This window comes from Dendropsophus ebraccatus, chromosome 4, assembly GCF_027789765.1.
Source record: "Dendropsophus ebraccatus isolate aDenEbr1 chromosome 4, aDenEbr1.pat, whole genome shotgun sequence".
NCBI lineage: Eukaryota > Metazoa > Chordata > Amphibia > Anura > Hylidae > Dendropsophus > Dendropsophus ebraccatus.
In genome coordinates this window covers 157,483,531-157,511,255 of record NC_091457.1, presented here as the reverse complement: position 1 = coordinate 157,511,255, position 27,725 = coordinate 157,483,531, and the positions used below count along the sequence as shown (strand labels likewise).

The window sequence follows — 27,725 nt, the reverse complement described above, 5'->3', positions numbered from 1 at the left end:
TATAGTCCATGGGTGTTTTTTTTCTTTTTTTTAATGCTTAACCAACCAACACGTTTTACTTCCTTTATGACTTTTCGAGAAGTTTTCTCAGATGGAGACAAATACAATACTCCGACGTCACTGCGTCTGCAGGTTAAATTCTGGCCAGAGTGTTTTATTTTATACAAGATTTACATAAAGGGGGCTGCTAACACTGCAGCTTGCCGCACGGAATCCATAGGGCGTGTACAAACTTTAAATCCGTTTATGTGTTCGACAGCTGAATATTCATCTTTCAAAGAATAGAGGTTAGGTGGGTAAAGAAATCAACTCTGCATCATGTTGAGCGACGGTCAAAGAATGAGCAAAATATTTTTAAAACTTTTTTAAAAGTCTTTGTTTTTTTCCGTATATAGTTTTTTTTAAAATGACATTTAATCTGAACCATAAAAAGATTTTTGCGCCTTTCCTTTTCAGATTAAAAATATATTTATATATTTAGTTTAATACTTCCCCCGTTAAATGACACAGCCGCTCTCCCGGGTTACAGGATGAAGACTGTTCTGCGGACCATGAGATCAGGTCCCTTGATGCCACTCTTGATGGAAATGTTTTAGCTTAGTGGGATGAATCCCAAGAGAAGGCAATGTCCATCCATTCAACTGGAGAACACGGTTTTTAGTGGACGCGGTGTGATGATCCCATTTGTTTCAAAAGCTTTACCTGAAAGACAGAAAACAGACATAAATTACATTTAAAGGGGAACTCTAGTAATTTATTTATTTATTTTTTAATCAACTGGTGTCAGAAAGTTATATAGAATTGCAAATTACTTTGATTCAAAAATCTCCAGTCTTCCAGTACTTATAAGCTGCTGTATGTCCTGCAGGAAGTGGTGTATTCTTTCCAGTCTAACATAGTGCTCTCTGCTGCCACCTCAGTCCATGTCAGGAACTGTCCAGAGCAGCAGCAAATACCTATAAAAAAACTCTCCTGCTCTGGGCACTTCCTGACATGGACATAATATAAAATAAAATTTTATATATATTTTTTTTTAATTTATGTTATAAAATAATCCTGGGATCTTGCAGTTTTTAATCTCACCACTGGGGCTAAAACTAAGCTGAGACTTTCTGTTGTGTCTGCGGTGATAAGATTAGGCTGCTGTAAAGTGATCTGTACAGCATTGCAGTGTCATGTGACACCAGTAGGTAGAGGAGACAATAGAAGCTCCCTGTGGAATGACCTTTTCAAAAGGTCACAGAGCGCGCTCAGTATTGTTTAACATTCATCTCAAGGGGGCGGAGTATGTCTATTGACGTATATGTCCATGAGCCTTGCTGTAAAACATGTCACTGAATGATGCTAATAACAGCCCAGGCAATATGACAACCTCCATAACGATGTAGAAAAAGGGAAATAAAAACATTAGAAAATAGAAACAGATTAGAATAAAAGAAACAAGTTTTAGCATCTGATAAAAGAAAATTTAGGTGACATAGTCTACAATTTCACAGTTGGCAAACTGGCTGCTTGCTTCCCATAGTAACAGCGTGGATGGACAAGGGAAAACGGTTGTATAAAGGGAAGCAAGGGGCTTGGAGCTCTGTATACGAACTCCACAATGGGTAAGTCATACAATTCTATTAACAGAAATGTAAAATGGTCAGCCGACTAACATGAGAGACCCACTGGACTAGACAGCAACATGCGTCCGATTTATGATATAGCAGAAAGCAAGAAAATAACCATAAATAAGCAAAAAAGCCAAAACATTTCATAATATGAAGTTCCTAGAACTGCTCCAAGAATGCTTCAAACATCATTTCTTTTTCGTGGAAAAGCAGAATGTAGAATGCACCTGAAGCACAATAGCCTAAATTATTCAGCGAGCTGAGATCATATAAAGGGTTAAACGGATACAAGAAAAAACAAACAAAGAAACATATTAACAGCTGATCGTCAGTGAAGCCTGGAGTCAGACCCCCATGATGGGATATTGATGGCCTAAGCATGGGTCATAAGAGAAACAGATCGCTGATCTCAGGGAGACCAGCCAAATGATAACACTGCCGGCTGCCGCTTAAAGCGCTCAATGCAGTGAAATCCTCGGTGCATTGCTGAAGGATAGGTCATGAATTTTTATAGCCTGGATAAGACCTTTAATTATTATCCTGATGAACCTATTCTAATAGCAGGAGAAACCTGTTGAGATGAAGAATATGAGCGCAGAGGTAATCAAAATATGAACGGCCAGTAATTGGCCAAGTACAGTCTTTTAGAGCCCTTAGTTGGCTTACTTACTTTAAAATGTTTACTGATTCTAAAGCCATTTTTATTGTGCAGAGTTAACTCTTAGGGTCCTTTTACACACCGCAATTTGTCGGCTGCTGGGGTCGCAAACAAGCGCCAATCATTGAGATTGATGCTACTTTGCAGGGCCTTTACACAGCACAATAAATCGAGGGGCCTGGGATGCGCAAACGATATAAGGAAAAGCTTATGTCTCTTCCAGAACGACCGCCGACTGAATCTTCAGGCCCCGCCTCCTTCAGAATAAATTACAGCCAGAGGAGGCGGACTCTGAAGATATAGGCGGCCAGACTGGAAGAGACGTGCCGGATCACAAGCAGTGAGGATGGTAAGTACAGACTGCTGCTTGTGATCTTCAAACTGACAGCACAGATATATACATATCCTATATGTACAGTATATTATATATATATCCTATATGTACAATATATTCTATATATATATATATATCCTATATGTACAGTATAATCTATCTATATCTTCTATATGTACAGTATACCCTATATGCATATCCTATATGTACAGTATATTCTATATATATATCCTATATGTACAGTATAGCCTATAGACATATCCTATATGTACAGTATATCCTATATACATATCCTATATGTACAGTATAATCTATCTATATCTCGTATATGTACAGTATAGCCTATAGACATATCCTATATGTACAGTATATCCTATATACATATTCTATATGTACAGTATATCCTATATACATATCCTATATGTACACTATATCCTATATACATATCCTATATGTACAGTATATACTATATGTACAGTATATTCTATATATATATATCCTATATGTACAGTATAGCCTATAGACATATCCTATATGTACACTATATCCTATAAACATATCCTATATGTACAGTATATCCTATATACATATCCTATATGTACAGTATATCCTATATACATATCTGTGCTGTCAGTTTCCTTTTATTGTTGCCGGCTGCACATAACCCTGTTTACACAGGACGAGGTGTGGCAGGCAACAATAAATTTAAAATCCTGCTCTAAAGACCTGATTAACCGAGAATCGGGTGTTTTCCCATCCTCGGGCCAATTGGTGTCGCTTTTACACAGGCCGATTATAGGCCGCAGGAGTGTTTCTAGCAATACACCAAACTGATAATTGTCCCATGTAAAAGGCTAGAATTCATGTCATGTATGTAGTTTTTTGGTGTAAATTCCAGCAAATTTGCAATAGTAAATCTGCCCCAATGTTTACAAACCTTGCACGGATTCCCACCCTATTAACCCCTTACTGACCCCACCCCCACAATTTTGGTTCCTCTGTGTCAGATAAGTAGTCAGAACAGAGTTCTGTTTCTGTCTGTACAGACCTAACTTGTAAATCACAGGATGTGGAGGTTGTCAAAAAGGTGCTAAGTTATAGTTATGTAAAAATGCAAAGCATTTCATGTATGTAGCTGCAAAAGCTCAATGTCTAGGGCTAAAGTTGAGAAGATCTGTCAAAATGTTTGGGTTCGGCAATGTTATTCGAACCTGAACGCTTGGCATTTGATTCCCCGCGGCTGAAGAAGTAGGATCCCGACTTAGGGCTGCCAGGAAAACATGGGAACAGCCTTTCCAGGACTCCCTAAACCAGTGATGGCTAACCTTGACACTCCAGCTGTTGCAAAACTACAATTCCCATCACACCTGAACAACCAAAGATATGGCTTTGGCTGCCCAGGCATGATGGGAGTTGTAGTTTTGCAACAGCTGGAGTGTCAAGGTTAGCCATCACTGCCCTAAACGGTCAAATGCCAAGTTTTCAGACTAGAAACTCTTTGCAGAATGAATCCCACTAACCCAGTACTCACCTGTGCTTGACTTTTATCTCCAAATTTCAGCCAAATTTCCCCTGTCAGCCCAGTTCCGGTTGTTCTGCTGACACACTCTTTATTGTCTTGGTCTAAGAAAAGAAAAGAAAAGGAAAGGAGAGAACTCAAAAACATAGTACAAACATGAAGTCTACTAAAAGAGAAATGTACTTTAAAAGTACTATAAAAAACTATAACTAGAATACACATCTCTACATATAATGCAAAGGATAATCTAAAATGCAACAGAAAAATTTGTTTTGCCTCTGTTCACATCTGTATCTGTAGCCGCATATCACATCACCAGACTAAGTCATACTTGTCAGAACTAATAGCAGAGCATCATGACGTTTTTTCTGGCACATCGAGACACCACAAGTTTAAGTCAATGGAATCAAGCAGACACAACTGGTATCTACTGTGTGATGGATCCGCCATATAGTCAGTTTAATTGTATTGCTACTATGACTGAACAAAACTTACAAATATGGATGTGAACAGAGTTATATAGATTTGTAAATTACTTCTATTTCAAAGCCTCAGCTGCTGCATGTCCTGCAGGAAGTGGTGTATTCTTCCCAGTCTGACACAGTGCTCTCTGCTGCCACCTCTGTCCATGTCAGGAACTGTCCAGAGCAGCAGCAAATTCCCATAGAAAACCTCTCCTGCTGTCATGGACAGAGGTGGCAGCAAAGAGCACTGTGTCAGACTGGGAAGAATACACCACTTCCTGCAGGACATACAGCAGCTGATAAGTACTTGAAGACTGGATATATATATATTTTTTTTTAATAGAAGCAATTTTCAAATCTGTATAACATTCTGACACCAGCAAATTTCCTTATCCTCAAGACCCCTGCGCATCTGCACTGGCTGAATACATTAGTGGCATTGTCCTCCCCTGCTAGTGATCCCTGCTAGGTACCATTTTTATTAAGATTGGTTCACACTTGTGTCTGCGCCCCTGGTGCAGAGTCTGTTCAGTGGCAGAAAACGGAACAGTCAGTCGATTCAACAACAACAGATCAGTATGGATGACTTCCGTGGAGTCTGTTGGGTTACCTATCTGGTGTCTCTTTATTATGCAAGATTTTCTTGTCTGCTCAGATCCTGCATAGTAACCTGACCTATGACGGTGCTCCCGAAGTGTGAACCAAGCCTAAGATGTATAAACAACATGGCCATCCAATGCTGAAAGAAGTGATGAGAAATGCACTGACAATGACATACAGTGGAGTCAGTACGGACAGCCAGCGTTACGTTCCGCACCATCCACCCTCAGCAAATATCACAGGAAAAACTTTGGATCAGCGATGTGAACAGTAAACCAAATCTTTACAGGAGACCCATAAAATCAACAGGACATTGTGGTATAACCCCAGACTGCACTCCAGCGCATTTAAGGTGATCACCCTGACTTATACCATGTTGATGTCCTGTTGATTTTATGGGTCTTCTGCAAGTAAAGCTGAAGATTTGGTTTACAGTTCACATCGCTGATCTGAAAATTTTTCAGTGACTTTACAGTCCCCTCCCAGCAATACTCTGCAGTCTGGGGGTGGAGTCAGTGACTTTACAGTCCTCTCCCAGTAATACTCTGCAGTCTGGGGGTGGAGTCAGTGACTATACAGTCCTCTCCCAGTAATACTCTGCAGTCTGGGGGTGGAGTCAGTGACTATACAGTCCCCTCCCAGTAATACTCTGCAGTCTGGGGGTGGATTCAGTGACTATACAGTCCACTCCTAGTAATACTCTGCAGTCTGGGGGTGGATTCAGTGACTATACAGTCCACTCCTAGTAATACTCTGCAGTCTGGGGGTGGATTCAGTGACTATACAGTCCGCTCCCAGTAATACTCTGCAGTCTGGGGGTGGAGTCAGTGACTTTACAGTCCTCTCCCAGTAATACTCTGCAGTCTGGGGGTGGAGTCAGTGACTATACAGTCCGCTCCCAGTAATACTCTGCAGTCTGGGAGTGGAGTCAGTGACTATACAGTCCGCTCCCAGTAATACTCTGCAGTCTGGGGGTGGATTCAGTGACTATACAGTCCACTCCTAGTAATACTCTGCAGCCTGGGGGTGGAGTCAGTGACTTTACTGTCCCCTCTCAGCAATACTCTGCAGCCTGGGGGTGGAGTCAGTGACTTTACTATCCCCTCTCAGTAATACTCTGCAGTCTGGGGGTGGAGTCAGTGACTATACAGTCTGCTCCCAGCAATACTCTGCAGTCCGGCCTTCAATGCTTCCTTACCTTGTGCTTGGGGCACCGTACAGAGAAGTTTTCTTCATTTAGTAAACATGCTGCAACATAAAAAGTGAACAGAATTAAAGAAGCGGCCGATGGCAGTGAGACTTTTCTGTCTGGTTTGCAGGGATGTAACAAGCGGCTGATTTTTTTCCCTCAGACATTTCTGCAAATAAAAATCAATTCTATCCATGTGAATGAGGTTGATTCGGCAGCTAGCAGATGGATTTATGCAAACTCATTCAAATAAATTGCAGAAATATCTGTGACCAGTCTGCCACGTGTGACTTTACTTTTATTTGTTTTTAGCTTCTCTATTAGAAACCATTCATAGTGTGTCAGGGCCATTAAATCTCAATTAAAGGGTTTGTCTGGTATTTGAAAATGCTTTTAAAGGTGTTTTCAAATCTCATCTAATATAGTTATAAATTTATTTACCAACCTTGTCTCCTCCCCCGATATGCTGTTCTTTCCCTCTAATTACTTACAGCTCATTGTCTAGGTTACCAACCACCACTCTACTCTAAAAGCAGTAATCTGGCCGGTGTATATATATAGCTACAAGAAATAAATAAATATATATATTATACAGTAGACCCTGTTTTCCTGAAAATAAGACCTAGTAGAGGTTTTGCTGAATTGCTAACTATTAGGCCTCCCCCGAAATACCCAGCAAAGTTTTGGTGTGGAAGCATGCCCGCCGAACAAAACACCAGGGCACATAACTGTCATTCTTTTTAGCCCGCCGCCATTGTCCTCTATCTTTACCGTACGTTGCAGAGCAGCTGCATGCAGGACATGAAGACTGTCACCTGCCGCCAACCCGATGTTCCCTTCCGCAGCCGTCACTTGTAAATGTGCAGGCAAGGCATCAAGAGGCCCGTCGCCTGCCACCATCCCTGTTGTCCCCTACCGCCAGATGTAGAGCTGCACACAGTCTTCCGTTATCCTGTCATCTGCCACCCTACCATACACTGTCCCTGCTGTGCTGTACGAATGTGCGTGATGAAATCCCCCTGGTTGCCGGAAACCGACATACTGTGCGCTGTCCCTGCTATGCTGTACAAATGTGATGTGGTGAGCTCCCTCTGGTGGCTGGAAGCCGCCATACTGTGCGCTGTCCCTGCTGTGCTGTACGAGTGTGCTGTGGTGAGCTCCCCCTGGTGGAACTTCTACCAGTTTCCAAGGTTTGGATGCAGCCTTTCCCCGACACCTGGGGTGGAGCGTCAGGGAGCGGAGCAGCGCTGAAAGGCCGGTGGCTTGATGAGCGGAGTGCAGATCAAACGAAGTGCTTCACTTAAAGAGCACTGAAAGGGCTCTATCACCCAACTTTTGACTCAATTCTAGTTCTGAGGACTACTCAGTGGCCGGTCATTAGGCTGTACTACCTATACTGAAGTTCTACCACATCTGTCCATACACCAGACTGATGATTCTTTAGCCTTTTTTCCACCATCTGAATATCATTATGTGCGATAACCACCAGGCTGAAGCGGTTTGACTTCTCGCTGCGGGCTATAAACAAGGCTAAATAATCCTGCAGGACGATGTGAGACTAAGGGTACTATTACACGGAACGATAATCGGTTGATTGCTGATATAGGTTTGGACCTATAATTGTCCTCGCTACGTATAATAGCGGTGCACGGACGGCGGCTGACGATTTGCAAAGTGCATACATTACCTATCCATGGTCCAGGGCTCCTCCTGTGCTCTGCTTCTCCCCGGGTCCCGTGCGCTGCAGCTTCAGAGCGGCCTGTCTTAGCTGACAGGCTGCTCAGCCAATCACTGGCAAGGACCGCAGCGACCAGTTATTGGCTGAGCGGCCTGTCAGCTAAGACAGGCTGCTCTGAAGCTGCAGCGCGCGGGACTCGGGGAGAAGTGGACCGCAAGAGGAGCCCTGGACCATGGATAGGTAATGTATGTAGTTTAGCAAGGGCTGCAAGGACATCGGTAACGATGTCCATGCAGCCCTTGTTAAATGATTATCGGGCCACGTAATAGGCCCAGTAAACGAGCACCGATCTACCAGATCGGTGCTCGTTTACAGTTATTATCGGGCCCCTATCGGGACACATAATAGTACCCTAAGGCAATGTTAGGAAGTGCTGCAGACCTGCACGTTAACACATGCAGTTATTGGCACAGTCAACTACAAACTTCTTTTTTTCTTTAAAGAAGTAGTTCTAGGAAAGGGATCTAGAAAGTCTTCCAAGAAAAACAGCATTGTGATACAGTTCTTACAAAGGGTTTTACTGTTTTGGTGAATAGGGAAATAAACACAGCAAAAAATAAAAGAGGTAAAAGAAACCTATCCACCTTAATCAGGATAGCAATATAACCAGTAACAATGAGGGATTGTGTCCTGCGTATACTGAATTATCCTTAGCTTGTGTTATTGCTTTGTTAAGCTGGACCTAGATGTAACAATCCATACCAATACAACCGATTTATAGATCAGCTTTAAAGCTGCTCCATGGTACAGGCTGGTGGGGGAGGCTTGGGTGGATCCTCACCAACTAGACATTGGTGGCATAACTTACAGGGATACTCCAGCGAATATGTTTTCCTTTCAAATCAACTGGTTTCAGAATGGAATATAGATTTATAATTTACTTTTATTTAAAAAAAATAAAATAAATAAAACTTATCTTTCAGTACTTATCAGCTGCTGTATGTCCTGCAGGAAGTTATAGTTTTGTAATTTACTTCTATTTAAAAATAACAAGCCTTTCAGTACTTATCAACTGCTGTATGTCCTGCAGGAAGTGGTGTATTGTTTCCAGTCTGACACAGTGCTCTCTGCTGCCACCTCTGTCCGTGTCAGGAACTGTCCAGAGCAGCAGCCAATCCCTATAGAAAACCTCTTCTGCTCTGGACAGTTCCTGACAAGAACAGAGGTGGCAGCAGAGAGTACTGTGTCAGACTGGAAACAATACACCACTTCCTGCAGGACATACAGCAGTTGATAAGTACTGGAAGGCTTGTTATTTTTAAATAGAAGTAAATTACAAAACTATATAACTTTCTGACAACAAGTGATTTGAATGAAAAACATTTTTGCTTGAGTACCACTCAAGACAATCCCTTTAAAAACAACAAATAATTGACTATAAACTATGAGCTGCAGCTACAACATACAAATCCTAATATGCATTTTTATATTTATTTTTTTTACAGAAAAGCCACGTAAAGTAATATGCTTGTAAGTAGTCCTGCCCTTACCTGATTCCATGGCACATGGGAAGTGATAGCAGCAGACACAACCCTTATTGAAGCAGCCTAGGGTGGCTCCAGGCTCCTGGCAGTGAGCACAGATCTAGGCAAGAAAGTACAAGCGTGATAAGTTAAATTCATTCCATCGAGAACAAACAAAAACGCATAGTTAGACATCTGTCTGTTGTGCCAATACTCACTATAGTAGAAACTAGCTAAATAAACATTACATACATTAAACCTGCACACACTTTGTGCTCCGTATCAGTAGTTCCCAGTAGAGTTGAGCAAACTATAAGTAAGTGGCATAGCTGTATCCATGTTTTCGAGGACTCCCGAAAACTGCATCCAACTTTAGCAGCAATCAGTAATCTAACAAGTTTTACTCTGGTGGAGCGGGGAGTGAATGGAGCAGGGGCTATAGCATCCGTGCCCTAGGCCTGCAGCGCCTCTCTCCCTGCCTCCATCCCCCCCAGGGGTGTGCCGATAAAGAAGAGAGATGGGGAGCGAGGCACTGATGCTTTAGGCCCTGCCCCATTGACTTCCCATCCCACTGGAATAAAACTTTAACCATAATACTGGCCCCAGAAGAAAGGCAGACCCCGGAACCAGACATGGTAAGAAGTATACAGGTTAGAAAGATGTCCGTCTATGCATGAAGTTTAGGAGCTGCAAAATGTTCTTCTGCTACTGCAACACCCATAATCCTCCATGATCTGAACAAGGGCTTCTTACTTTCATCATCATCACCTCTACTATTTGTTTTATATAACAAATTTCTTTTATTCTATTTAACAATGCAGAAAAATTTAAAGCAGTGCTGAGACTATGGCCAATCTTTTTACACTGCTTTCTACATTGCATTTGATGGTCCCGCGTACTGGCATCATCCTGGTCCTGGACCCTTCTCCCCCATACAATACTGCACTGTTGGGGTGATAGGCATAGTGCCCAAGTAGCTAGAAGGCGACAGTCCAATTCATACCGAGAACCCTAGGCTTGATGGATATTTCGGCAGCTGACAACAGGATTACACAAGGAGCTGCTCTTTACAATCTTCAAATAACGTGGCTGTAAGTCAGAGAGGTAGGGCAAAACACGGCGGCATGCCTCCTCCCTACCCTGCTTCCCTGTACATCAGTCATGCAAAAAGGAAGCATTCTGCTGCGGCTCAGCCTGCCTCTGACAGCTGGAGGACATATACATTTGATGTGACTAACGTGCACAAAATGGGACTGATAAATGGTAAAGAACGTGAGAGGATTGCAGTTTTTTATTTTTTCCCCAAATAGAGATGAAACTTTGAAGAGTCAAAGAATTAAACCACTTGGTAGTGAGACAAAAAAACGTGTAACATCTACTGGTCAGTGTCTGTGTCACTCAGCCTTCCTGTGTAATCTTAGTGTCACTGTCGTTGAAATTTATTTAGCAGAAATCAATAGTACAGGCGATTTTAAGAAACGTTGTAATTGGGTTTATTTGGCGAAAAATGAATTTTTATCATGAAAAAGCAGTTTGAAGCTCTCACCCCCGTCTTCATGGTTTTCTATGGAGAGGGGAGGGGTGAATCTGCTGGCGACTAATCTCCCTCCTCCCCCTCACGCTCCATAGGTTAGACAGGGCTCTACTGATGTAAAAGAGTAGAGATTTCCTGATAATGAGCAGTGAATGAGAGAGGAGGGGGGGGACCTGGGGAAAGTCTTTTGAATGCAGATAATGGCATATTTGCCTAATAAGCCCAATTACAAAGTTTGGTAAAATCGCCTGTACTATTGATTTTTGCAAAAAAAAAAAAAAAACAAAACAAAAACAAACATGACAGTGACACTTCCTTTTTCTGCTGGATCCAAACCAACATTTTACACAAGGCTCAGAATTAGATCGCTCCATTCTGTATCCCCTCCAGTATAATGACATGCAGCAGAGTAATTGGTCCTGTCAGAGGTGTAGCTAGGCTCTCCTGCACCCGGGGTATACCTGCTGGTATAGAACATATAAGATAAGTGATTGTGGAGGCGTCGTTGTCTCCGCTCCCTGCTGTCTGTACCTGAGGAGGCGCCGTTGTCTCCGCTCCCTGCTGTCTGTACCTGAGGAGGCGCCGTTGTCTCCGCTCCCTGCTGTCTGTACCTGTGAATTAGGAGGCGAAGCTTCCTGATCTATCTCCAGTGTGACACCCAGTGTAATGTGATTCTATGGTGCCGTCTCCTAATGCACAGGTACCCTCAGCAGTAGAGTTGATCGAACCTCGGGAACTCAAACATTCATGAACCTGCCGCATTAGATTGCTGATGCTTTACCGGTCCGTGGGGAAGGAGGAGAGTGCCCGGGTACTGACTGGAATTCCAGGATTCAGCCTATTACCTAGGTACCCGGGCACTCTCCTCCTCCTTCCCCACGGACCACGCAGGCATCAGCAATCTAATGCGGCAGGTTTGTGAATGTTCGACTTCGATCAAACCTAGGATTTCCCGAGGTTCGATCATCTCCACTCAGCAGCGGAGACAACAGCAGTAACACCTCCAGTAAGATATTCCGTCACCAAATTCGAAATAGAAATAATTTAGAAAAATGACTCTAGTATCATGGTCGCTGTATATACAGATACAGGTGCTTTACAGATTGGCGTAGGGAACCTTGGCTCCCCAGCTGTTGCAAAACTACAACTGGAGAGCCAAGGTTCCCCAAGGTCCATGCGCATGAGTAAGAGGGACACGCCCTCAAAACGTCGCGTGGCAGACGGGACCCACACCAACTCCGTGGATGCAGACCTCCTAAGCCTCCTCAGTCGAAATAACGAACAAAAAGAAAATGAATAAAATATGAAGACAGCAACAAGTGAGTCAATCTCCTGCTTCTTTATCATTTTCACTATTGTTTAAGTGTTGCAAATTAAATGCACGTTGGCTCCAATTCACACTGTAAGAATTTACCGGAGACGAGTAGTAGTCTGATATTGTTAGAGCCAGAGCACCCAAATGGTTCACATTCACAGACTTCATTTGAGTGGTCCTGTATCCCCTGCAGTATAATGACACACAGCAGAGTTTCTGGTCCTGTATCCCCTCCAGTATAGTGACATGCAGCAGAGTCAGTGGTTCTGTATACCCTCCAGTATAATGACATGCACAACTGGTGTCTCCCCCAAAAAATTAAAAATAAAGGCCCTTATAGGGCACACTAAAAAAAAAAAAAGTTATGACTCTTAGAAGATCATTCCCTAAGTGGTTAACAGGTTCAGGCATTCCTGGACACATATACGTTTATTTGCTCTATTATAATTCTTTTTTTAATTAGTATTCTTCTAAGCGAGGCTGTTGTGGGCATGCTTTGTTACCTGTGCAGAGTTCATTGTCCACGGAGGACATAACGTGAGCTTTAAACATTACCTGTTGTCACTGGTAGATCCTGTGTTATCGGCCTCCAGCTTAATAATAGGATGTGAGCTTTCCCTGCATTCCTGCTTGTGATGATAATGAGGAGACTGCTGAGAACTGATCTCTACAGAACAGGAACGTCAGCTTATTATGTATGAAAACTAAGATTCCAACGCTTTCTATTAACCCTAGCGGTATATGTGCTGTTCATTTACAAAGCCGGCAGTATGCAATTTATTCATCCTCCTATAAATGTGCAACAAAGTGATGGCATGGGAACTGTGCAAAAGGTGTAAAAATAAAATTGGCACACATTTGTTGTAATTGTAACATTCAGCAAAATAAAGTTAAGGGAGAAGTCTGGGGAAATTTGTTATTAAAGTATTGTATTGCCCCCCAAAAGTTATACAAATCCCCAATATACACTTATTACGGGAAATGCTTATAAAGTGCTTTTTTCCCTGTACTTACTACTGCATCAAGGCTTCACTTCCTGGATAACATGGTGATGTCACTTCCTGGATAACATGGTGATGTCACTTCCTGGATAACATGGTGATGTCACTTCCTGGATAACATGGTGATGTCACGACCCGACTCCCAGAGCTGTGAAGGTTGTGGCTGCTGGAGAGGATGATGGCAGGGGGACACTGAGGGACACTGAGCATCCCTCTGCCATCATCCTCTCCAGCAGCCACAGCCCGCACAGCTCTGGGAGTCGGGTCGTGACATCACCATGTTATCCAGCAAGTGAAGCCTTGATGCAGTAGCAAGTGCAGGGAAAAAAACACTTTATAAGCATTTCCCATATAAGTGTATATCTTTTGGGGGACAATACAATACTTTAAGGGTGCCTTTACACGTACCGGATCCGCAGCGGATTTTACGCTGCGAGTTAGCAGCGAAATCCACTGCGGATCCAGTACTGTGCATTTGAATGGGTCCCATTCATGCAGCGGATCCGCTGCGTGTATGGGACCCGGCCCCTTTAACTCCCGCGCCGCCGGCCGAAAACCTGCCCGCCCGCAGCCCGCACAGCGCATACATTACCTGCTCGGCGCCGCGGCTTGATCCAGGCTCCCGGCTCCCCTCTCTCCTCTTCAGCCAATCAGGGCTGCTGTGCACTGATTGGCTGAAGAGGAGCGAGGGCAGCTGGGCGCCTGAATCAAGCCAGCGAGCAGGTAATGTATGCTCGGGGCTGGGGCTGCGCGGTGCGGGCGGGCAGACGGGGGGCCGGGGCTGCGGGCGGGTTTTCGGCCAACAGTGCGGGAGTTAAAAGGGCCGGGTCCCATACACGCAGCGGATCTGCTGCGTGTATGGGACCCATTCAAATGCACAGTACTGGATCCGCAGCGAATTTCGCTGCTAACTCGCAGCGTAACATCCGCTGCAGATCCGGTACATGTGAAGGTACCCTAATAAAAAATTTCGCCGGACCTCTCCTTTAAAAGTGTAGGATTAGAAAAACATGGCTGCTTTCTTCCATAAACATTGCCATTCTTGTCCTCAGTTTGTGTGCGGTATTGCAGCTTAGTTCCGCTGACATGAATGGAGCTGCATGGGAATACCATGCACACCTGAGGACAGGGGTGGCTTAACTATTTGGAAGAAGCTATGACCTGGATAACCCTTAAAGGTCACTGTCATTTCAAACAACGTCCTTCCATTTAAGGCTAGGGCAACTCAATTATTCCCAGTCACTCATACAAATGGATGGAGTCACTTGTGGGTAACAAAGTATGAATGATGGAGTCACACAATGAAAACAGTGGCTCCTGGTCACATGACCGGGTACCATGTAGCCCTAGCATAATAACGTACGTGATTCAGAACATTGTAAACTGTAACGAGGGTAAGACATAGCTAGTGCTAAGTGCAGAGAAGAAGCAGGGCTGATTGTACCATCTTCAGCCTCTGCCTCCTCCAAAGGGTCCACATTGTTCCCAAGTTAAATCAAGAACTTCATCTCTGGGCAGCTGTCCCTTGCTGCTGCTGCTGCTGGTCACTGCTTAGACAATGGCTGCTTTTGTAATTTAGCACCGTATTCCTTGCACTGCTTCTGTTCTTTACCTTTTTATGACCCTCTCCCCCCCCCACCTTGGCATTTATAGTAATGTACTGTAAATCATTCCCCAACACAGTGCCAGTCTGTTCCACCGCATCATGGTATGGCAGAGGAGTAGGTGCTGCCCTGTGTACGGAAAAGGAAGTCCGGGTGTGAGTAATGCTGTGAAAACAATGAGAAACAGCTGTGTACCATGTAGGGGGCTTTCAGGGATTCAACGACAGCAGGTACCTCACTAAATATCACATTGTTAGCATTCTCAAGGGTTAATATAACAAAACCAAGCATTGTGAGAGCATGTGAGCTTTAAAATGTTCAGTAAATCCCCATATGACTTTGTAAGCACTTTTCCGAACTTCCTTGCAGAGTCTGCAGTGGTTTGGAAATTACTAGGATATCCTAGATTACTTAATGATATGTGGAGGTCAAAGCTCTGAGACCACCACAGATTTTAAAGGAGTACCCCTGGGCAAAGGTAAAATTCTAGGGAGGGCAGGTGGTGGTGGTAAGATAAGAATGAAGTTATACTTACCTGCCCGGTGCCCCGCAGCACCACTGTTCACTGTCTGTTTCCACTCTCCTGAATCACTCAGGTTACTGTTTCGTCATGACCTGGCATGAACAATGAACAACCTGCTCAGCCAGTCAGTGACTGCAGAGTTGCTCCGCCTTGGCCACTGATTGGCTAAGCAGACAATTTTGTGCGATGTAGCGTTCTCACAGCCCTGGGAGATGCAAGAGACCAGCGGGTGGCTGTTAGCAGTGGCACCAGGATGAGCAAGTATAACTTCTGTATAATGTTCCCACAACCCCCCCCCCCCTTCTTTTTAACATTTGCCCAAGGCTACTTTACAAATGAAGAATTATCTTGGAAGAAGCTTAGCGAGTCTTGTTTACTCATACAGCTATGGGTACTGTAACACACTCTGGTCTTCTCTATAATAAGCAAAAAAAACTAAACGGATAATCTTATTAGGTGTGCCGCTGTGTGGTCATTTACCTTACAACCAGATACAAGCGGTGGGGAGGAGAGGGTAAAAACTAATCTGCTGGAGCACATACAGGAGAATCCTTGATTGATTTTTATAAAGAATTTATAAATAGCGAGGAGGCGATCAATGGCTGTTTGCATTTCTGAAAAGCTAAGAAATTGTGGTACTTTCTATATTTAATATTACTTCCAATTTACTATTCTGGTTCAGGTTTCTATTTTACTTGCCTAAACAAGTAAAATATGTATTTTATATATATTTGACTTGTCAAATACAATGAAACCTTTACAAACTTCATCTGTGAATTCAAGTGTGAAGAAAGATTTTGTTAACAACTTGAACAAGTTAAAGTGGTTATTGAGTATTACAGAAAGCACAGCTACTTTATTGCAAAAACAGCACTACCCTTGTCCTCAGGTTGAGTGAGGTAATGCAATTCAGCGGTATTTACTTCAATGGCACTAAGCACAATTTAGTACAAGTGGAAAGTTATATATGTATCCTTGCTCCCGTAGGAGGTCTCACTCAATGTAAGCCTTATTTGCGACACTCAGCTGACTGGATTTAGAAGCTTGTAGCCTACTTAAAGGTATTTTACCACCATAGGATAGGGAATAAGTGTTTGATTGCAGGGGGAAACAGGACTCCCAATGGGACTTTACAGGTAGCAGATATTTCCACTATCTATGGGAGTGATGAAGATAGCCAGGCTGTAGGATTGTTGTAAAACTTGTTTAACCCCTTCATGCACCAGTTACATCTTGGCAGTGTGAAGCAGGCCAAGAGTTCGACCTCGTACCTCATGGCTACAAGCTATTTTCAGCAGTTGCCTTCAATAGCTGGCACAGATCGATCTCCAATGCTATTTTAATAGTTTTATGCGGGTGTAAAAACTGATTCGAGGGTAGATCGGATCCCGATTCCGGGGAGATGATCCATTGTCATGGCAGCCCGAGACCTTCTCCAGGCCCCCATGGTTGTCATGATACAAAAGTAAGTCACTGATTGAATGCAAAATATGCATTATTTTGTATCACTTCATCGTATGTGTAGAATAGTCAGAACTATTACAATATAACACAACAGGAGAAATTTTTTTTTTTTTGTAATGCTAACCTTAAAACAGACAAAAAGACTTACCATTTCTCTGGCAACATCACAAGCCTCCTGCAGTCCATACAATCGTCCACAAACAAAGTAGACACCATTGGCCCAAAGGACACATGCCTCATGTGTCCAGAATTCATTGCTGTCAAGAGGTAGCTGGGGGATCTGATATCCTTGGTCAGGGACTCCATCTGCATTGACTGACCCACTAGCGTCCAAAGAGATCAGTTCATTAGAATCAGTGGTAATCCTACGAGAAGGTACAGCATGTCTTGAGGAAGTACAGTCTCCAGAACGATTTCGGCGTTTGTAGCGGGGGTGTGCAGACAAACTGCGTTGTTCCCTGGCCTGCTCTGGCTCTTCTTCCTCTTCATCAGAGTCACTCTTAGAACCACCCAATGTGTCTTTATGTCGAACTTTTACTTTTTTAGGTGTTTCTGATAACTTTTTGGGTGGTGGGTTTTTGGATAGAGTAGATGCATATTCCTGTGTATAAAAAGGACCAAACAGGTCACCGAGATTCTTGTAGTTTGCCCATTTTCCACAGAAACAGCAGACAAGGTGTCCGACTGTTGCAGATTCTGTTACAGCTGGCCCCTGTAGCATAAAACTTGAGACTGGAAGAGCTTTACTTTCAGAAGGTTGTGGAGATCTTTGATCCTTCTGTGTAGAAGTTATTTTTCTCCATCTTTGTTCTTCCTCCTCAGCGTTGATAATGACACAGGATAAGCCTAACTCCTCCTTGTTTTCCACAAGGATATATGGGAAAAAGGATTTGGGTTTGGTCTCTGTTTTGTCAAGCGTTTGACTGGCGTACTTTAATTTGATCTCCGGTTCTATGGGAGCCACTATAGGAGCCACTTGCTTACCTCTCCTCCGCCTTGTGGTTCCAGGTTGCTTCCTTCGTTCCCTTCGCCTCCTTTTTGGTTTAGGTTCAGCCTCTATTTCCAGCTCTGATACTGGTGGCGTGTGTTGCGGTGGAGGAAGAGGTGCCATGTCTGTTGTAATAGGAGACTGAAGCTGCTGCTGGTCTTCTAGCTGTACATTCTGCTTCTGCTGCTGTTGTTGAAGTTGCTGTTGCTGAAGCTGCTGCTTTTTTTGCTTGTTGACACTACCAATGGGACGACCTTTCTTTTTTCCAGATGGAAAGTATCCTTTTGGAGGTATTACAGCTGGCTTGGGGGTAACAGGGAACAGTGCATTAGCAACCTTCTCTTTTTCAGGCATTTCACGAGGTTGAGGTTGTGGCAAAGAACATTTCTGTTCTAAGGCTGGAGAGTTTCCCCTTGTTTCCAAATAATGGTTGGATGCTTGTTGCTTTAAAGGTACAGATTGCGGGAGGTCTTTGGTTTCTGTAAATTGTTCATCAATTTCTTTTTTAATCTGTTTGTCATCATTAGGCATCACAGGCCAAGCTTCAAAGGACTTTAATGAAAAGTTCAGAATTTTTATATCATCATTGTTAGAACTATGTGGCACAGCATCCACTGTCCTTTTCGCTGTCTCCTCCATAGAACCACTGCCAGCTTCAGATTGCCGACCTCTGAGAGATAATATATCATCAAGTGTAACAGAATCAACAACACTCTCTGAGCTACTTGGCGCTGTACTTCGCCGGACATTAGGAGATGTAATTTTCTGCACTATGGCTTCTAACTTTAGACCCCTTCCTTTGCGGGGAGGGAGAATTTTTATCTTGGCTGGACTTGAAAGAGTCACTGCTGTGGGGCTCCTCTGCTCAGAAGCAGATTTGGACTGCTCTTCTGTCACAGACAAAAATTCATTTTCATTTCTCGGTGATCGAATGTGTGATGCAAGTATCCTGTCAGAACCTTCTTTTGAAGTGGTATTACCAGGACGGGCTTTATCATCAGGCATTTGCTTCTTGCTTGGAATGGGTGAAATAAAAGAACGCACTTTCCTTCTCATAATTAAGGGGTTATGGTGCGATGCTTCCTCAGGTACTGAAGGACGACGAGCATTACACCCAGCTTTAGAAAATTCTGTTGGTTCACCTGGCCTATGACCATGTGTTTCAGGATCCCTAATAGGACTGAATGCCTTTTGATTTGCACTTGCTGCAGATCCCGATTTTTTCGCAGGAGAAGACTGTCTTCCTAAGTGCCAGGCTACAGAATCTCCTGGAAAAGTTTTTTGACTATTTCGTTTGAAGTCCCCAGCTGTTAAAGTAGAAGACGTACTTTCACTCATACGCATTTGGCGGCTGAAGTCTATGTTGCTGGGTTCATGATATGAACCTTGCTGGCCATAGGCTAACCCTTCACTTTCACTCCTACCAGGACTTCGGACATGAAAGGACTCCTGTCTTGGACTCTTTCTCTGTAAATCCTGACGATGCTGTGATGCTGAAAGTATAGCTTGCGCAGAGCTTCCTAACCACTCTTTGTATTCCTCTTGCTGATACATCTGCCTTTTGTAATGCAGAGATGTAAACGATGGATGAGGCTCCCCATAAGAACTTGCTCTTGAGGTAGCATGGTAAGCAAGGGCAGAGTGATCAGCATTCTGAAAAAATGCAGAGTACAAAGCCTCTCTACTTGCTCGTTCTGAAAGACTCATTGTTGGAGTCATATGATGAATCTCTGTTGAGCCACGACTTCTTCCCGGAGATATTTTTAACTTATCAGTGAGATCTTGAGGTTGTGCAGGTAATCTTCCTCGAGAACCTACTCTCCCACCTCCTCTTTTGGGATTAGTTGAACGACTGTGACCGCTATATTCTTGATTGGATTCAAACGTCATGGATCGAGGACTTGCATTTCCTCTCGAGGACTCTTTGGAGCTGTATGGGATACACTGCTCTCCTGTTCGTTTTCTGATCATCTTTGAGGAATCTGTATCTTCGGGCTTAGCAGCTCCACTTTGGTTATTTGACTTTTCCAAAGATAACATTCCACTAGGCAAAATGACAGACTGTCCAGCTCTGCCATCATGTAATCTTTCCTGACTAGATGAAACATGATGAGAGGTAGCTGGATCCCGCACGAGCTGCCTAAGTGGGGAGATGTCACAGATGACAGATCTTCTTTCTGAGGGACCGCTACTGGATTCATGGCAGGGAGCCGGAGGTTCTCCTTCAAACTTCCTGGTGTTAGCATAATCTGCCAAATTTATCTGTTTTACATCTGATGTGGGTTTCCTATCCCACGGTCCCCAGTGTGAGGAATCTAAATGTGGTGCTAAAGTCTTTCCAAGCATGCTGCGATTAGGTTGTTCATTGGTTTGGCTCATGAGAACATTGGGCCTCAATGGTACCTCAGGGCTTTCAGTAACTGGAGGTTGCTCTTGTACATTTCTTACGTATCTTCTTTCTTGTTGATGGTGCCCTTGAAGGACTTCTTGCAAAAGGCTTGGATACTTATCATTTCTACCTGTTTTTCTTTCACTCTGTGCTCCAAAAGTTTCTGTATCTGAATTTTTAGGCTGTTGGGACGTGGAAGTATTTTGAGAAATAGATGATCCAAATCCAGCTCCAACAGGGGAGTTGTCAATTTCTATCACAGGAACATTACCTACTGTAGCAGAGCCAGCATCAACCATATTAGGTTCTCCATTCTGGTCATTTGGACAAGTCTTTGCAGCTTCCTCTTTTAATGCTTCATGCAGTTCAGGCTCTGGTGATGGATCATCATCAGTACTAATCACTGTCTCGTCAACTAATTTCTCTGATCTATTTGTTACAGTTTCAGTGGAGACAATAACTCCGACTGCCTTTTCACTGGGCTTGGAAATTTCCTGATAGGTTTCTGCTGGCTCTGACACTGTATCAATGTCTTGAATGGTAGCCTTTCCTGAAGCTTCATTTTGCCAAGTTTGGACAGGTGAAGGTGGTTTTTCTGAAGGAGGCCCCTTATAACCGGCTTCCGAGCTTGTGCTCTGGCCACTTAGCTGTCGTACCCTTTCACCTGGATCACCTAAACTACTAGAACAGCTGCCATCCAATGACTCTGCCATTGGCGATTTCAGTTGTTCTTCAGCTTGGGATGAGGTTTCAGAGTTGGCACAGCTGTCAGTTTTTCGAGAAGTCCGTTTCCCACCTTTCTTGTGAGTGGTTAAAGCATCAGAAAGCAACATATGATGAACTGTATTAGGTATGTTGGCAACCTGGCTGCTGAGTGCATTAAGACTACTCAGACCTGCATCTGATAAACGTTTTTCCTGTGGACTTTCTACGTTATAACCTTTAAAACTTGTTATCTGAGTGTTAGGACTTAACTGCGACATTATTGGCAATACACGGTTCCTGGACTGAAGTGGCACATTTCCTTGACCACCCGGAATACTTTCACCACTGGTCATCAGTGGCGATGGCGTGGAGCTGCAACTTGGAGACTGTACTACGGAAGCAGCTGGAGAAGGATTGGAGATTGGGCTAAAGTTCTGCTGGAACTGCATAGGCGATCGTACAGGAACATCAGATTGATTGTATTGTCCAGTCTGGTTTTGAGAAAGTAACTTAGCAGAGTTTGAGAACTGCATTAAATGAGAAGGATTCTGCTGTTGTCCTTGACTCCCTCCTTGAGGCATTTTAGCTGCCTCAAAGTTTTTTAATTGCTGGCTTGTATAACTACTATATGCTTGTTGAGTTCCATATGAGGATCCAGATATATGACTCTCATATGGAGAGGGAGTTCCTCCAGGGCTGTAGCCTTCATAATTTGTTCCTGATTGGCCAAACCTTTGTGGAGCAAAGGAACTGGATGATGCTCCTTGTGAGGAATGATAATGCTGACCAAACTGTCCCACTCGAAGGGGATATCCAGAAGGAGAGTTGAGATTGGCAGAACGCTGAATCTGCTGTAGATGTGAGGCTCCTGTGGATGCAGAAGTGTTACTAGCTTGAGAGATAGGTTGGTGTGACTGATAAAGTTGATGTCTCAGTTGCTGAGAAGAAACATGTGATGAATACTGTCCACTACCTGGAGAGAAGGACCCAGGAAAATCCTGTGCATATTGAGAAAGAGTGGCTGAAGCAGAATGCTGTCCCGCAAATTGGCTGTGGTGACTCTCTCTCCCATAGTGACTGCTGTAGGCTGTGCTGCTGGTACTGCTGCTTCCTTGGGGTGGACCATACCTTTGCACTTGTCGACGTTGTTGTGTCTGCCCTCCTGGGGTGCCTACTTCTTTATTGCCTAGGTAAAAGTATTCACCTGACTCTTTGCGGTAACCTTGGAAATTCTGTAGATTAGAATTTTCTCCTGCAGCTATAGGAGTTGGAGTGGCTGTCCCGTCTCTGCGTCCTACATAGCCACTCTGAAATATTTGACTCTGTTGCCGGGGGCTGAGTTCTTCCAGCCTTGAGGCTCCATGAGATTCTGGTGAATAATTTGGAGGGTTTCCATGATAGTTGCTCTGCTCTCGGAAGGACTGCATGGTGCCAAGCTCTCCTTTTCTACAATACAAATAAAAGGCAAAACTAAATTTTACAGTCATCATAAAGAAATATGCACAAGTATTCAAGTTCTTAAAAATACTATAATTTTCTGTGTGTGTATTCCGCCACTTTCAGAAATTTACATTCTAGTTCTAAATAGCCAATAAGCTTGGGTATATAATTCTTCTTTAACCTCTTAAGGACATAGGACGTACCGGTACGTCCTATGTCCTCATTAGCACTTCAAAGCGGGGCCGTGCGGCGGCCCCGCTTTGAAGTGCCGCGATCCCGGGTGCCGCGTGTAGCCCGGGACCGCCGCTATTAGCGGGCACGGTCCGATCGCCGTGCCCGCTAATTAGCTAATCGGAGGCAGCTGTCAAAGTTGACAGCTGCCTCCGATTACCGGAGGCAACGTTTCCCTGGTGTCTAGTGGGGGAGATCGCTCCTCCGGGACCTTGTCCCGGAGGAGCGATCTCCGTTACTGATGCCGGCCGGGGACGCGTCCAAGATGGCGCCGTCCTCGGCTCGGCACTCGTTTGTTTCCGGCTGCAGCAGCCGAAAGCAAACGAGTGCCGATCTCATGGATCTCTGCAGCATATCTATGCTGCAGAGATCTCTATGAGAGATCAAAGTATATATACTAGAAGTCCCCTAGGGGGGCTTCTAGTATATGTGTAAAAAAAAAAAAAAAACGTGTTGTTAATAGTAAAAATCCCCCGCCCCTAATAAAAGTCTGAATCACCCCCCTTTTCCCAGGTTTTAAATAAAAGTAAACAAATAAATAAATAAATAAACATGTTTGGTATCGCCGCGTGCGTAATCGCCCGAACTATTAATTAATCACATTCCTGATCTCGTACGGTAAACGGCGTCAGCGCAAAAAAATCCCAAAGTGCAAAATTGCGCATTTTTGGTCGCATCAAATCCAGAAAAAATGTAATAAAAAGCGATCAAAAAGTCGTATATGCGCAATCAAGGTACCGATAGAAAGATCACATCATGGCGCAAAAAATGACACCTCGCACAGCCCCATAGACCAAAGGATAAAAGCGCTATAAGCCTGGGAATGGAGCGATTTTAAGGAATGTATATTGGTTAACAACGGTTTGAATTTTTTACAGGCCATCAGATACAATATAAGTTATACATGTTATATATCGTTTTAATCGTAACGACTTGAGGAACATGCATAACAAGTCAGTTTTACCCCAGGGCGAATGGCGTAAAAACACATTTCCCCCAAATAAAAGAAATGCGTTTTTTTTTTCAATTTCACCACACTTTGAATTTTTTTCTGGTTTCGCAGTGTACTTTATGCAAAAATTCAGCCTGTAATTGCAAAGTACAATTAGTGACGCAAGAAATAAGGGGTCATGTGGGTTTCTAGGTGGAAAAATGCAAGTGCTATGACCTTTTAAACACAAGGAGGAAAAACCGAAAACGTAAAAACGAAAATGGGCCATGTCCTTAAAGGGTTAAGCTGGCCACTTCATAGATGCCTTGGGGTGGACTATAATAGTCGACACAGTCTCCCCTCCATGAGATGTCAGTTTTCTTGTTGCCTAGTCATCCTGCTCTTTATTATTGGCTGATGCTTCATCTCTCAGACACCCTACTCTCTTCTACTGGTTAAAGCAGCACCTCATTAATGCCCTGCTGTCTAAAAAGCTGCAACTCTCTGACCTCCTCTGTACTAATGGCTGAAGCAGCATGTCTCTGATCTACCTCTCTTTGCCATTGGCTGAGACCGCATCTCACTGATATCTGTACTATTGGATGAAGTTGTATTTCATTGACCTCCTCTATGCTTTTCCCTGGGGCTGCATTTCACTGACCTCCTCTTGGTTGAGGCTGCATCTAACTTCCTCCCTGTTCTGCAGCTATTGACTGAGACAGATGTCAAAGATGTCCAGCCCAACCTATCCTTTGTACTTGCATTTATGCTGCGCACACAATACAATTTAAGCTGTGAGCAATGTATGTAGTCTAGAACAACCACCTCAGGTGCCATATACCCTCCCAGACTTACTGTTAACATAACTAACATAAAACTAAAAACACAGTTACAGAACAGTAGAGCCAAGACTACTAAGTTAGGTACGATGTTGAGGTAAGAAAACCAAACTTTATTTGAAGAAAAATAAAAGGGGTTTACAAGTAACCAAAAATGCATTGCTGGATATGATGCACGATGGATCCCATAGATTTAGCTCCAGTCACAGTCTTTTTTCCATGCATTGACCACGTATTCCCAGAAAGATTTCAACTTATTCACTAAATGTGTCCACAGGAGTGCATTATGATACAGAAAGAAAGCACGGTGGCTCAGTGTTGCCTTGTAGCACTGTCGTCTTGGGTTCTAATCCCACTAAGGACAACATATGGATGGTGTCTGAATGTTCTCCACGTTAGTGTGTGTGTGTATATGGGGGAGTACTCCAGAAACATACTAATGTAATATGATATGGTTACATAAATAAAGAACCTATTATTATTATTATTTTAAAGGTCGAAAGAGTATGGATGTCCATTGGACTATTGGATAAGGCTAAAAATTTTAAAAAGCTAAGTTAATACATCGTAAAGCATAAATTTACAGGCCAAACACATCGATACCCTCACAGTGTAATAGGCTCTCAGTTCAGTTAACAAATAAGCAAACACCCAATGGTGGGATAATCACTGGTTTTAACAGGTTTAAAAATCATTGTTTGTTGGTGGCACCACCATACGTCAAAGGGGATGTGCAGCCGATGAAGGATGGAAGTGAAGTGACACACGAACTATCCAGCTTGTATTGGCTTTGTAATAAAGTCTAATACGAGAAGCGTCCTCTTACAACACCTCAGACAGGCCTCCCACTCCCTGTAACACCTAAGACTGGATCCCTACTCTCTCCTTTGACACTTCCCATAAACCTCCCTCTTTTCCCATGTAATACCTAAGTGCCTCCTCTTCCCCGTAATACCTCATCAGTGCCTTCGTTTTCCCTTCTGATACCTCAGTGCTCCCTCCTCGCCCTAAGTGATACTTCAGTGCCCTTTTCTCCCGTGATACCTCAATGCCCCCTCCTCATCCACCTGTAATTTCTTCAGTGCCCCCTCCTCATCCACCTGTAATTCCTTCAGTGCCCCCTCCTCATCCACCTGTAATTCCTTCAGTGCCCCCTCCTCCTGTCTAACCCTTAATGTCTACTTCCTCCTGTGATATTTCACACATGCCGCCTCAATCTCCTCATGGTACCCTATTGCTGCCTTCTCCCCTGTGATGCCTCAGTGTCCCCTGCTCCCACAGTGCACCCTCCCCTCCCAAATACCTGCGCCTCATCCCCCTGATACCTTAACTCCTCCTTCTTGCCTTTCATACATCAGTGCCCCTCCTCCCCTGTGATACCTCAGTGCCTTATTTTCCCCTGTGATACCCCACTGCCCCCTTCCAAATACCTGTGCCTCCTTTTCTTATGATACCTTAAAGCCCCCTCCTCCCCCTGTGATACCTCAGTGATTTCTTCTCCCCTGGGATGCCTTCTTCTCCTGTTATATCTTAATGCCCCCTCCTTCCCCTGATACCTCAGTGCCTTGTTCTGCCCTCTGATACCTCAATGCCTACTCCTCCCCCTCTGATCCCTCAGTGCCTCCTCCTCCCCCTTTGATACCTCAGAGACTCATCCTCCCCCTGATACCTCAGTGCCTTCTTCTCCCCTCTGATACCTCAGTGCCTTCTTCTCCCCTCTGATACCTCAGTGCCTTCTTCTCCCCTCTGATACCTCAGTGCCTTCTTCTCCCCTGTGATACCTCAGTGCCTCCTCCTTCCCCTCTGATACCTCAGTGCCTTCTTCTCCTGTTATATCTTAATGCCCCCTCCTTCCTCTCTGATACCTCAGTGCCTTCTTCTCCCCTCTGATACCTCAATGCCTCCTCCTCCCCCTCTGATCCCTCAGTGCCTCCTCCTCCCCCTTTGATACATCAGAGACTCATCCTCCCCCTGTGATACCTCAGTGCCTTCTTCTCCCCTGTGATACCTCAGTGCCTTCTTCTCCCCTGTGATACCTCAGTGCCTTCTTCTCCCCTCTGATACCTCAGTGCCTTCTTCTCCCCTGTGATACCTCAGTGCCTCCTCCTTCCCCTCTGATACCTCAGTGCCTTCTTCTCCCCTCTGATACCTAAGTGCTTTCTTCTCCCCTCTGATACCTCAGTGCCTCCTCCTCCCCCTTTGATACATCAGAGACTCATCCTCCCCCAGTGATACCTCAGTGCCTTCTTCTCCCCTCTGATACCTCAGTGCCTCCTCCTCCCCCTTTGATACATCAGAGACTCATCCTCCCCCAGTGATACCTCAGTGCCTTCTTCTCCCCTCTGATCCCTCAGTGCCCCCTCCTCTCCCTGTCATATTCTAATGCCCACTTCCTCCCCTGTGATACCTCAGACATGCCGCCTCCTCCTCCCCTGTGATACCTCAGTGCCTCTTCCGCCTCACACATGACTACCTCCCGCCTTTCTCCCTCAGTCTCCGCCGTGGCCGCTCCTCCTGCCGTCACGATGTCAGTAAAGATGGATGCGCAGCCTTGCCGGAGCTCACGTCTCGGCCGTGTACACACAACGCGGCAGAGAGGCGGCCCCGCCGCTCGCACACTCCGCCCACCTCCCTCCCCCCCGGGTACGGTCACCGCCGCCTCGCTCCCCGGTATTACCTGCCAGTCCTCCCCTGCCCTCAGCTCTTTCTCATCACTTGCACACACATCACGGTGGATGCGCGAGTGGAGTTGCCAGAAGGAGGCGTGACGTCATTGTCACGTGGCGCCCGCGACCACGTGACTCGTGTGTGTGTGGATTCCTGCGCGCGCTGTGTGTCTATCTGGATTGAGCGGGATGCTGTGAGGTGACTGGGGAGCGGCGCGCTGTACGTGTGTGCCGTGAAGTAACTAGGGGGCAGCTTCACGGGGGTAGTTGTCCGTTCGGTGGGGACCAGTCTTCGTGGGAGGGGGGTTGGAGGTAGTTGTTTATCCTGTGAAACAGTCTGAGGAGGCAGTTGTCCACCTTGAGGACCAGTGCTATGCTATGAGGTAACTGAGGGGGTAGTAGTACCTGCTTTCAGCAACTCCATTCTAGGCTGCTCCACACTGGACAGACTAGATTACTGACTCCAGAGGGAGATCTAGAAACTCCATTCTAGTCTCACCCTCACATCCCGGCCATT

The 27,725-nt window shown here is 44.5% G+C and overlaps 1 protein-coding gene across 5 annotated transcripts; it reads right to left on the bottom strand.

Annotated features, from left to right (window-relative positions):
* Window positions 1–133: 133 nt before the first annotated feature.
* LOC138789031 (transcription factor 20-like) lies at window positions 134–27,725 on the bottom strand. 5 transcript variants are annotated; one of them, XM_069967543.1, is made up of 6 exons: window positions 27,614–27,725; window positions 17,168–22,547; window positions 9,606–9,699; window positions 6,387–6,436; window positions 4,137–4,228; window positions 134–702 (listed from the first exon to the last, which is right to left on the bottom strand). In XM_069967543.1, the coding sequence occupies exons 2-5, from the start codon at window positions 22,526–22,528 to the stop codon at window positions 4,181–4,183; spliced, it is 5,553 nt and encodes a 1,850-aa protein (XP_069823644.1). In that variant the 5' UTR covers window positions 22,529–22,547; window positions 27,614–27,725; the 3' UTR covers window positions 134–702; window positions 4,137–4,180. The 5 variants fall into 5 exon arrangements, with proteins under 5 accessions (XP_069823644.1, XP_069823643.1, XP_069823642.1 ...); XM_069967542.1 differs by lacking the exon at window positions 27,614–27,725 and adding an exon at window positions 27,220–27,358; XM_069967541.1 differs by lacking the exon at window positions 27,614–27,725 and adding an exon at window positions 26,984–27,107.

What these genes read in the sequence shown, in the direction of transcription:
- LOC138789031 (XM_069967541.1), bottom strand. Translation starts at nt 27,009, where the DNA reads ATGTGTGAGGCGGAAGAGGCACTGAG. An exon ending in GTGATGTTGCCAGAGAAATG is followed by an intron (nt 9,700 to 17,167) that starts GTAAGTCTTTTT and finishes TTTCTTGCCTAG; the next exon opens with ATCTGTGCTCACTGCCAGGA. An exon ending in TACGGTGCCCCAAGCACAAG is followed by an intron (nt 4,229 to 6,386) that starts GTAAGGAAGCAT and finishes TTCTTTTCTTAG; the next exon opens with ACCAAGACAATAAAGAGTGT.